Here is a 12,598-nt window from a genome sequence, read left to right as displayed (position 1 = left end):
TGGAAGCCCTGGCGTGCCCATTCTCTCTCTCTCCCTCTATCTGTTTTTCTCTCTGTGTCTGTCGCTCTCAAATAAATAAATAAAAAATTAAAAAAAAATAGCAGAAAGGCAGTCCCACTGAAAAGCACAAAATAACAGATGGGAAACTCAGCTGGGAAAGATGTATTTAGATACTAAAACCTTGGAAGTATTAGTGGGTTAGATACAATGCACCATATCCTCTGGAATTACAGGTTGAACAAAACTAATCTTAAAATCTGAAACTTTGAGTACTGACAAGAGGCTACAACAAGAAAATTCTATACCTGACTTCATATGACAAGTTATAGGCACACTAAAAATTTTGCATAAAATTATCTTCAATTTATGTACATAAAGTACATATGAAACATGGATATATTGTGGTCTAGACTGGGGTCCCATCTCATGGTATTTCATTACTAATATATAGATATTCCAAAATCTGAAAACAACCTAAACTCTAAAATGCTGTGGTTCCAAACATTTTGAAAAGGGTTACTCAACTTATTTTAGTCACATTATATTTGTGTTCAGACTATGTAATGCATCACCCATATATTGCCAAATAAGCCTTGAAATAAAACAGAGGGAACTTAAAGAAAGTGCTTTAGGAAACAGGGATTTTTATTTTATTAATATTTTAAATTAAAAAGTTATTTATTCAAAATATTTTCTACCAATTCTGATTTTACATGACATCAAGTCAAGGAGTAATGTACAGCAAAAACTGATAAACCTCAATCAGCATACAATCACCTCACTATCTTATTAACTTACTCTACTGAGAGTGACTTACAAATTTATTTATGTCTTCAAAGAAAGTTCATATTTGGCATACAGTACTTCATATAAAAATCATTTTAAAGCTGGGTGTGGTGGCGCACGCCTTTACTCCCAGCACTTGGGAGGCAGTGATGGGAGATCATCGAGAGTTTGAGGCAACCCTGAGACTACATAGTTAATTGCAGGTCAGCCTGGAGCAGAGTGAGACCCTACCTTGAAAAACCAAAAAAAAAAAAAAAAAAAAAAAAGCCATTTTAAACAGCTTGTCTGTATATTTCATTTAGAGACTTAGCCAATATAAAATGATACTGTAATGAAAGCATTCAATGATTTTGTTTCCTTTCTTACAAAATTTAAATATTATTGAAGGCTCTTTCTTTCTCTTTTTTGAAATACCACATAGTACTATGAACTACATGAAAGCTAGGGGTAGCTTCATGGTACAGCACTTGCCCAGCATGCACATTGCCCTGGATTCCATCCCCAACACCAAGAGGAAAAGAGGACCACCTAAGATTGCACTGCATTCACTCTTTTTTCCCAGTGACCAATATATGTATATGCTGGAGACAAGAGAGTGAGCGAGCAATGGCAGTGTCTCAGTGATTCCATGACTTCCAACACATGGTTCTGAACTTGAAAGCTCTGAACTTCAATATCCAGGATATAAGCATTAACAAATAGCTCTGGAAACACTTTCTCTAAATAAACCCTTACTATTCTTAGTAACTAAACATTGGGACAGAACCAGTCTCCTGTTCTCTTTTCTTGCAGAGCTAGGGATGAACTCAGATTTGTGCATGCTAGGAAGTGCTCAGCCACTCTGCCATCCCTCTAGCTTCTGTTTCTTTCTCTCTTGTTCTGCTTTGAGGCAGGCTTTCACTCTAGTCCAGACTGGCCTTAAATTCACAATAATCCTTATTTTATTTTTTGCTTTTTTTTTTTTAAAGTATATTCTTTTTTAAAAAAATTTTGTTTATTTATTTATTTATTTGAGAGCGACAGACACAGAGAGGGAGAGAGAGAGAATGGGCGTGCCAGGGCTTCCAGCCTCTGCAAACGAACTCCAGACACGTGCACCCCCTTGTGCATCTGGCTAACGTGGGACCTGGGGAACCGAGCCTTGAACCAGGGTCCTTAGGCTTCACAGGCAAGCGCTTAACCGCTAAGCCATCTCTCCAGCCCTATTTTTTGCTTTTTTGAGGTAGGGTCTTGCTCTAGCCCAGTCAGACTTGGAATTTAAAACTCACAGTGCTCCTCCAACCTCTGCCTCCTGAGTGCTGGGATTTAAGGCTGCACCACCATGCCTGACTAGGAAATGGGGATTTTATTATTCCACAAGGTTCAATATAAAAGTCTGCTAAAGCATATCTCAATAGTTTCTTCTGTTTTCTTTTTTTAATGGCTTAGCAGTTAAGGCGCTTGCCTGCAAAGCCTAACAATGTTGGTTCGATTCCCTAGTGCCCATGTAAAGCCAGATGCACAAAGTGGCACATGCATCTGGAGTTCATGTGCAGAGGCTACAGGTCCTGGCATGCCCATTCTCTCTGCATCTCTCTTTTTCTTCTTTCCGCTTGCAAATAAAATTAATTAATTAAAAATATTTTAACTGGGTGTGGTGGCACATGCACTTAATCCCAGCACTTGGGAAGCAGAGGTAGGAGGATCACCATGAGTTTGAGGCCACTCTGAAACTAATTTCAGGTCAGCCTGGGCTAGGGTGAAACCCTACTACCTTGAAAACAAAAAATTAAAAAATTAAAAAAAAATAAAAATAAAAATAAAAAAAATTAATTTGAGGGCTGGAGAGATGGCTTAGCGGTTAAACTTGCCTGTGAAGCCTAAGGACCCTGGTTCGAGGCTCGGTTCCCCAGGACCCACGTTAGCCAGATGCACAAGGGGGCGCACGCGTCTGGAGTTCGTTTGCAGAGGCTGGAAGCCCTGGCGCGCCCATTCTCTCTCTCTCTCTCTCTCTCTCTGTCTTTCTCTCTGTGTTTGTCGCTCTCAAATAAATTAAAAAAAAAATTTTCAAAAAAAAAATTAATTTGGGGCTGAAGAGATGGCTTGGAGGTTAAGGCACTTGACAGCAAAAGCAAGGGATCCATGTTCCATGCCCCAGTATTCATTTAAAGCCAGATATACAAGGTAGCACATACATCTGGACTTCAACTGCAGTGGCTAGAGGACCTGGCTTGCCCATTTTCTATCTGCCTCTTTCTCTCGCTTTTAAATAAATAAAATAGTGTATGCACGCGCATGTATATATTTGCATGCAGAGAGACAGAGAAAAGACAGAGAACCTGGGTTGTTAGGCTTTGCAGGCAAGTATCTTAACTGCTGAGCCTTCTTTCTAGCCCAGTTTCTATTTTCTACTGTTTAGTTCTTACAGGAATTTGAAAAAGTTGTGAAGAAATTGTAAAGTACAGCCAGGCATGGTGGTACAGCATGTTAATGACATGCATATGCCTCTAGAGCCAAGCTTTTATTTTTATTTTTCAAAGTAGGGTATCACTCTAGCCCAGGCTGACCTAGAATTCACTATGTAGTCTCTCAGAGTGGCCTTGAACTCACAGTGATCCTCCCACCTCTGTCTCCCCAGTGCTGTGTTTAAAGGCGTGCGCCACCACGCCTGGCTTTTTTCATTTGAGTCAGGGTCTCACTCTAGTCCAGGCTGATCTGGAACTCATTCTGGAGCCAGGCTGGTTCTGAACTCACATTGATCCTCCTATCTCAACTTCTCAAGTGCTGGGATTAAAGACATGAGCCACAATGCCCAGGTGAATCAAGCTCTTAAACTGTGCGGGATACAACTGAATGAGGAAGGGAGACAGAGATATAGACAGAGAGAGAAAGAGAACTGGCGTGCCAGGGTCTCAGCCACTGCAATTGAACTCCAGACACTTACTTGTGCCACCTAGTGGGCATGTGCGACCTTGTGCTTACTTCACCTCTGTGTCTGGCTAATGTGGGACGTGGAGTGTAGAACATGGGTCCTTAGGCTTTTCAGGCAAGCACTTTAACCACTAAGTAATCTCTCCAGTCCCTTGCTTTTATCTTTTTAAAGAAACATTTGCATGTATATATGTGTGTGTGAGTGTGGGGAAGCCAGGGCTGCTTGAATGAACACCAGATGCTTGCACTACATTTTGTATCCAGCTTATGTGGGTACTAGGAAACTGAACATGAGTCCATAGACTTTGCAAGCAAGTGCTTTAACCACTGACAGCCCCTGCTATTATCTTCTTTTGTTTATTCCCCCCACCCCCAGGTAGGGTCTTACTCTAGCCTAGGCTGACTTGGAACTGGGTGGCTTGGAATTCACAGTAATCTTCCTACCTTTGCCTCTGGTGTGCTACCATACCCAGCATGTCATCTTTTTTTGTTAAAAAAAGTTTTTATTTGTTGGAGGGGGAGGGAGAGGTATTAAATTCATATCCCTAGATAATAGGCTGCTAGAGCCTCTTGTCACTACAAGCAAACTCTAGAAGCATGAGCCATTTTGTGCATCTGGCTTTATGTGGGTACTCAGGAACTGAATCTGGGCCATCAGACTTGGCAAGCTAATTGCCTTTAACCACTGAGCAATCTCCTCAGCCCTGCTTTCATCTTTAATAAATAGTCAGATTATATTTATACCAATAAGCTGTTTTAAATTTATGATTACCAGTAAATGTTCAACTTGCATATGTATTTTATATACCTATACGCCCAGGGTCACATAAAAGTTCCTTTGGTGAAAAGGGGGCACAAGTGGGAAAAAATTTAAGAAGCCTACTCTACTGTAGTATCCACAGGCTTTAAAAGAGTGGATCTTCAGAGCCAGATGTAAGTGGACTTCTCTGAGGGATCAGAGTGGCATTTTGGTTCTGTATATTTTCAACTCTTTTTCAGTCTTATCTGTTAAGATTCTATGGCAATCAGACACTTTACCTGCAAGTAGAAATACTGAGGGCCCTGCAAGTTTATTCAGCACTACTGAGTGCTGGTATTGTATAGGCAACTCTGAATTCCAAAATTCAAGGTCAATGTTCTTATGAACAGATATTATGAGAAATCATGTGAAGAAGATTTTAGTTTTTACATATTGGTTCAAATAATTCTAGTAACAAAACAATCACAAACAGGCTTTTAATTAAGAGCTCATCATTGCTGGGTGTGATAGTGTATACCTCTAACCCCAGCACTTGGGAGGCAAAGGCAGGAGGATCATCGTGAGTTCGAGGCCACCCTGAGACTACATAGTGAATTCTGGGTCAGCATGGGTTAGAGTGAGACCCTACCTTTGGGGAAAAAAAAGAATTCACCATTATGATAGAGAAAATATCAGTATGCACAATTCTGTGCGCCCTTCTCACTGCTTTACCTAATGTCAGATAGGTACAAGCATCATGTGCATATGTTTTGTTTGGTTTTTTTTTTGGTTTTTCGAGGTAGGATCTCACTCTGGTCCAGGCTGACCTGGAATTCACTATGTAGTCTCAGGGTGGCCTTGAACTCATGGCGATCCTCCTACCTCTGCCTCCCGAGTGCTGGGATTAAAGGCATGCACCACCACGCCCGGCTCATGTGCACATGTTTAACTGCATACAAAATCATAAGGCAGGGTGAGTTCTGCATTACTCACCTTTCTAAAATATGATTATTTTCAGCAAGTTCTTTGACTACTCCTTCCATCTCTTCCTTTAATTTCTTCATACTAAACATACAAAATAAGGATAAATAAGCACCTCTGTTCAAAAAAGTATGCAAAAGTTTTAAGATCACAATTACATTATGTTCATGTTCCCTAGAATTAACCAGTCATTAAGTAATGTTATCACTGCATTCATGATAAACATCAAGAATTTCAAAATAAGAGCAAGATTATAAGTAGAAATAAAAGCAAATGGAAACTTCATAATTTCCAAATAAGATTCTTACCCAAGAGTCATTTCCACTAATGTATTAGAACTTGGATAAATTGGGGCCATAGTATGTTTGACTCCACTGGAGGCTGCTAGCATTTTCTGAGGCAGAGTTTCTTGTAACTAAAACAAAAACAAAACAGAACAAAAAAAAAAAATCACTAAGTGGACAAAAGTATTTATTGCAGATTATAGATCAGCTTTTTTCCCACAGGTTTTAATATGTCCTTTTAATAGCTTTAATTTTTTTTTTTCTTTTTGTGGCGCTGGGGAATCTTATGCATATTAGGCAAATGCTCAACCACCTGAGCTAAATTCCCAGCTTAAAGCTTTGAATTCCTGTCTCATAACCATCAATGATGCAGTAAGTTAATCTAATACCCTTTTTTATTTTTATTTTTTTTTAGTTTTTCAAGGTAGGGTCTCACTCTAGCCCAGGCTGGCCTGGAATTCACTATGGAGTCTTAGGGTGGCCTCGAACTCACAGCAACCCTCCTGCCTCTGCCTCCCAAGTGCTGGGATTAAAGGCATGCGCCACCATGCCCAGCTAATACCCTTTTTGAAAACAGGTAGTAGAGCTGAACACAGGCATATGAAATGCCCCATTTCTCTCCTCAGGTGATTTAAAATATTTTCTAGTAGTCAAAAGCTTTCTTTCTAGATACTTTTGATAGTTGTACCTCATTTGTATAGTCTTGATACTTTGACACTTCTTCTTCAATATCAAAACACTGATTAGTTAGAGATAATAACTGTTTCCTAAGATGAAACATCTTTCTGAAAACCAAAGACAATCCATTAGTAAGCAGCAGTGTCAAATTCTCAATTAAAATACATGACATACACTACACTGTGCAGCTGACCACCAGTTACCACCAAACAATTTTACTTACTTCATCCAGTCTTCTGACTTATCTAAAAATACTTCATACTTTTTAACACATTCATCTGTAAAGTGGCTCATTGCTTTTGTTGCATGATAGTACAGCTTCTGCCTGCAATTTAGAAATAACCAGAGGCTTAAAGTAATCTCATAGCTTCTACCTCCAATATTAAAATTTTCATATATGAAACTCAGCCATTTTATATGATTACTGTTTTTAAATATTTATGGTAAAAATCACAAGTCTCTAGGGTAGATGTTTTAGCAATAAAGGGAGAAAGAAGGTCCAAAATGGATAATGTTCAAAAGTTACTTATTCGCTGGAGTAAAAAGTTAAGATGGTGGCTGTGGCATCGTTATCTCTGTCCTTTCTTCTCTACCCTTTAGAAAACATGACACTTGGGGGGGGGGGGTAATACCATGGGATATTTTTTATAATCATGGAAAATGTTAATAAAAATTGAGAGGAAAAAAACATTTCCACAAAAAAGAGAAACATTTCTACACACACACACACACACACACACACACACACACACACACACACACTACACTTGAGATAGAAGACAGTTGTACAACAAGACCCTTCTCCCTTCATTATCCTTTCTTGGTAATCTCCCAAGAAGGGATCAGGTGAGTGGGCCCAAAATGTGTACCCACAGTAACAACCCCAAAAAGTCAAGAGTAAAGTATATATATATATTTAAAATGTTTTTTGTTCATTTTTATTTATTTGAGAGTGACAGAGAGGGAGAGAAAGAAGCAGATAGAGAATGGGTGCACCAGGGCTTCCAGCCACTGCAAACGAACTCCAGACGCGTGCTCCCTTTGGTGCATCTGGCTAACGTGGGTCCTGGGGAATCAAGCCTCGAACCAGGGTCCTTAGGCTTCACAGGGAAGTGCTTAACCACTAACCCATCTCTCCAGCCCCAGAGTAAAGTATATTTAAAAAAAAATTTTTATTTATTTTAAAAGAAAGAGGCAGACAGACAGAGGGAGGAAGAGAGAATGGATGCACCAGGGCCTCTAGCCACTGCAAACAAACTCCAGACACATTTGCCACCATTTTCATGTGGCTTACATGGATACTGGGTAACTGAACCTGGGTCCTTTGGCTTCACAGGCAAGTGCCTTAACCACTAAGCCATCTCTCCAGCACTAAAGTATATATTTATTATAGTGATGTACAATTTTAACAAGAATCGTATTAATATTAATAAAGACAACCAAAATAGTAGCAAATCAATCCATTTTAAACATAATTTAAATACTTACTTATCAAATTTGTGGATCTGTTCCTCATTATAAGCTAGTCCTAGAAATAAGAAAATACCATACTTTTGTACATATAGAATCATAATATCATACACAATATTTTTCTCTTCTCAGATAACTGCTTCAAAAAGGCTGCTTGAAACAGTTATCACAGACTTGAGGCTCATAACCTACATATATGACCCATAGATGTTTTTATTTTGTCTGTACAATGTTAAGATTTAAAATAGCAATTATCTGTCAATACTTATCAATCATGCTAGTTTTAGCTCTTAAGAAATAGGGGATCTGGGCAATAATGAATGACTCAGAGCCATGTGCCCCAATTCAGATGAGCTATACACTCCAATCCCACTGATGGCTCTCGTTCCTACAGTTACAGAGACTCAACTTCCTGACCTTGACTTAAAATAATAGATTTTTTTTTTTTGGCTTCTTTTTGAGGCAGGCTCTTACTCTAGCCCAGGCTGACCTAGAACTTACTCTGTAGCTCAGGTTGGCCTCAAACTCATAGCAATCTTCCTCCCTCGTGTTGGGAGTTAAGGTGTGCCCTACCATACCTGGTTGAGGTTGGTTTTAATACCAGTATTTTTTTTAGTTCATTCAACCTCTGACACATTTAAATAAGAAGTCACAAATACAGCAAGGTAACCCAACTACTAAGCCTGACTCATCAGATTAACAAATAGCAAGTTTTACTTACTACGTTCTGCTTTGTCTTTTTTGAACTGATAGTAAATCTCTGTGATGCAATTTAACAGGACTTGTAGTTTTTCTACACTATTTAAAGAAGAAAAACCCAAGTAAATGAACAGAACTGATGTGACAAAGGACAATTACTAAGAGAAGAAATGACCTACAAAACTATAACCTACTTTCTGTCTTTTGGATGGGTGCCTTCTTGATGTGCCCAGGCATCGGCCAGCAATCCACCTGGAGACAACCTGCTGTCGATGTCCTGAAGACTGCTTTCTATTGTTCCCTGAGAACTGGAAAGCTAAACAGACCAATGGGTTTAGATCAGATGGCCAAAGTCAGATATGATCATAATCGTACAAGGGAGGCTAGAGTCCAGACCATTTTCTCTTAGATTACTTCAGTTCAAGGGAAACTAAGGTTCTTTCTTTTTTTATTCTTTCAAGGTAAGGTCTCACTCTAGCCTAGGCTGACCTGGCACTCACTCTGTAACCCCAAGCTGGCCTTGAACTCAAGGTAATTCTCCTACCTCTACCTCTTGTGTGCTAGGATTAAAGAAGCGTGCCACCATGCCCGTTCTAATAATTAGTCTTCAATGTCTAGTTTTTCTAAATGAACTGGTGAACTGTTTTCAGTGAGAAAACATGTCTCAAAATAATCCTTCACTCATGCTCATATAAGCAACCCTAATTAAACTCAGTAGAGGAAGTGGGATCATTTGGGTAGATGTTTAGCAGAAAGGTAAGGGAGGCAAGAGAAGGTAATGGAGAGGAGGGTGAATATGATCAAAACACATTCTCTACACATAAAAACTGTCAAAAATAAAATAAAAAACAGTACGGTGAAGAGTGATAGACACCTGACATTGACTTCTGACCTCCACATAATGTACCTGCATAAACGTAACACATCCGTACCACATACATGCAAAAAAGGAGAGAAGAATAGAGAACCCCATCTAAGATCATGTCCATTTTAAGTCTAATAAATGTATCATCACAGAATTGCATATTTGTAACACTTAACAAGAAAGGGTAGAAGACTTAAAGGATAAATGTATCTAAATATTTTAGGGGTCCTGATATACATTACTCTTTTCAAATAAATAGATAAGGGAGTCCTGCTTAGCACACTATTGTCAATATTGGCATTATAGTATTTTAAATTATTTGAGAGACAGAAAGGAGAGAGAGAGGGAAGGAGGGAAGAAAGAGAAAGGGAGAGAGAATGGGCGTACCAGGGCCTCTAGCTACTTAAATGAACTCCAGATACATGTGGCTCCTTGTGCATCTGGCTTATGTGGGTACTGGGGAACTGAACCTGGGTCCTTAGGCTTTGCAGGCAAGCATCTTAACCACTAAGCCATCTCTCCAGCCCATTTCTTTAAATTTTTTGTTCATTTTTATTTATTTGAGAGTGACATAGAGAGAGAATGAATGGGTGTGCCAGGGCCTCCAGCCACTGCAAACAAACTCCAGACATGTGTGCTCCTGTGCATCTGGCTAACATGGGTCCTTAGGCTTCATAGGCAAGCACTTAACTATTAAGCCATCCCTCCAGTACCCAGCCTTTTTTTTTTTTTGTTTAAAGATTTTGTAATTTGAGTGGCAAAATGTACCATTACTACAATATATGATTTTCTACTATTATTAGGCCTGAATTTTGAATTTTTTGTTGTTGTTGTTCTGGATTGAACTCAGGGTCTGTTAGGCAAGTAATCTACAATTGAAATATATCCCTATTCCAGTAAAAAAAAAAAAAAAAAAAAGAAATATATCCCTGGACCTGTGAAGTATTCCCACTATATATAAATAGATAGATATGTAGATATAGATATATCCCCCAAGATAGGGTCTCACTCTAGCCTAGGCTGTTCTGAAACTCACTTTATAGTCCCAGGCTGGACTTGAACTCAGAGTGATCTTCCCACCTCTGCTCCTGAGTGCTGGGATTAAAGGCATGTGCTACCACAGTGGGTTTATAATCTTTTTTTTATATATTCTTTACTCATCCATTATAGATTCAATATTTCTTTCTTCTTCTTTTTTTTTTTTTGAGGTAGAGTTTCATTCTAACTCAGGGTGACCTGGAACTCACTATGTAGTCTCAGGGTGGCCTTGAACTCACAGTGATCCTCCTACCTGTGCCCCCTGAGTGCTGGGATTAAGGTGTGTGCCACCATACCCAGCTAGATTTAATGTTTCTTACCAAATTGCATGAATTATTTTTATGAAAAATTAACATTTTCCCAACTTATTTTTATTAACATTAAATATTTTAAATTTTATTTATTTGCAAGGAAAGAGAGAGAGAACAGGAAGGAGAAGGAAAGAATGGGTACACCAGGGCCTCCTGCTATTGCAAATAAATTTCAGACACATGTGCCACTTTGTACATTTGGCTTCTATAGGGCACTGGTGAATTAACCTGGGCTATTAGACTTTGCAAGCAAGTGTCTTTAACTTCTAGGCCATTTTTCCAGCCCTACAGAATTATCATATATGAAAAAAAAAAAACCTTTTTGAGGGGAGAGGGTATTTTGAGGTAGGGTCTCACTCTAGCCCAGGCTGACCTGGAATTCACTATGTAGTCTCAGGCTGGCCTTGAACTCACAGCAATCCTCCTAGCTCTGCCTCACTAGTGCTGGGATTATAGGTGTACACCACCACACCCAGCTGAAAGAACTTTTGTGGCAAAAGTATTTATGTTACATTGACAAGAGAAAAGAAGCAAGCAAGCTGAAGGAACAATAAGAGAATAGTACTTAAAATTTGTAATTCCAATGGTTGCAATATCACATTTATTACTAAAAAGTACTGTTGCTGGATATGGTAGCTCATACATTTAATCTCAGCACTCAGTAATCTGGGGTAGGAGGATGGCCATGAGTTTGAGGCTAGCCTGGGATATAGAGTGAATTCTAGGCCAGCCTGGGCTAGAGTGAGACCCTAAGTCAAAAAACAAACACATATATACATACATGAGGGATGACTCAGTGGCTAAGAGCATTTCACTTCCTGTGTTAGCATGAGGGCCAAAGGAGGGATAAGAGACTGCTTGAATTCAATTCTCAGGACTCACATAAAAGCTGGGCCATGACCTAAGTGAGGTCATAGGAAGAGACTGAGTAAAAGAAGGGTGTGTTTGTGTGTGTGTGTGGGGTAATCAAAACTCAAGATGTTATGCATGAATAAACCATATGGAAACCTACTTTTTTGGGAGGTGGCTGATGCCCCCAAAACATTAAAGGCTATTGCCAAAGCTCTTGGTTTCCCACCAGAAATAGATAAGACCCTACTGCTGAAGACTCCATATGCTTGGGATGTAAGGTCACTGGGACATCAAGCTGGAGCTGAGCTGAAAACCTCCTCCCTGTAGACTACCTGACAGAAAGCAGAAAAAGCTACAATGCATCCATATGGAAGAGAGAAGTCATAAGTGGTGAAAACAGTGTATACTGCAAGCCTTAAGTTTGGCCAACCAGGCCAAATGACCCAATGGGTACAATAGTGACATGTCTGTTATGAGGACACCAACTGCTCTCCAAGTGGACTGGTGGCCTGCTCCATGGGAAGGAATACATGCTTGGTACTGAAAACCTAATCAAAAGCCTATGGTGGGAGAGGGTCATGAGCCTAGGAGTGTAACACCTGCTCTTGTCTGGCTAAATGCATACACTATGCTCACCAAACTGCCTTGTAAGCACTTTTGTTAATATTCATATCCATATATTAATGCTACTCTCACTTTTGGTTAGAGAAGCTTCTTTTCAGATGGTGGTGACCACTGGGATAACCCATAGTGCTGAGAAGAAGTGACAGAGGAGTACTCAGCACTGAAATATCTCTATCACACCTCCCAAGGCTCATGGTCCATTGCAGAAGAGGTGATGGAAAAAATGTAAGGGCCAAAGGAAGGGGTAGGACTGCTTACAATGTAATTGTTCAGACAGAAATTGGCCTTGATATCCATGACCTTGCAGTGCCTAGAACTACCTTCACAAGACCCTCATAACAGGAGGAAAAGATGATGATAC

The 12,598-nt window shown here is 39.5% G+C and overlaps 1 protein-coding gene across 3 annotated transcripts in view; it reads right to left on the bottom strand.

The window, feature by feature from the left end:
* Positions 1-12,598, bottom strand: part of Tbk1 (TANK binding kinase 1) — a 55,469-nt gene that overhangs the window by 3,161 nt on the left and 39,710 nt on the right. For all 3 annotated transcript variants that reach the window (XM_045153489.1, XM_045153491.1, XM_045153490.1), the window contains 7 exons: positions 8,742-8,863; positions 8,570-8,646; positions 7,867-7,906; positions 6,602-6,703; positions 6,389-6,485; positions 5,725-5,831; positions 5,429-5,500 (listed from right to left, as the gene is read on the bottom strand). In XM_045153489.1, the coding sequence (XP_045009424.1) occupies positions 5,429-5,500; positions 5,725-5,831; positions 6,389-6,485; positions 6,602-6,703; positions 7,867-7,906; positions 8,570-8,646; positions 8,742-8,863 (617 nt within the window). The remainder of the gene's footprint in view (positions 1-5,428; positions 5,501-5,724; positions 5,832-6,388; positions 6,486-6,601; positions 6,704-7,866; positions 7,907-8,569; positions 8,647-8,741; positions 8,864-12,598) is intronic.

Source organism: Jaculus jaculus, chromosome 6 (genome assembly GCF_020740685.1).
Source record: "Jaculus jaculus isolate mJacJac1 chromosome 6, mJacJac1.mat.Y.cur, whole genome shotgun sequence".
Lineage (NCBI taxonomy): Eukaryota > Metazoa > Chordata > Mammalia > Rodentia > Dipodidae > Jaculus > Jaculus jaculus.
The sequence above is the reverse complement of the archived record's forward strand: the minus strand, read 5'-3'. Positions and strand labels throughout refer to the sequence as shown.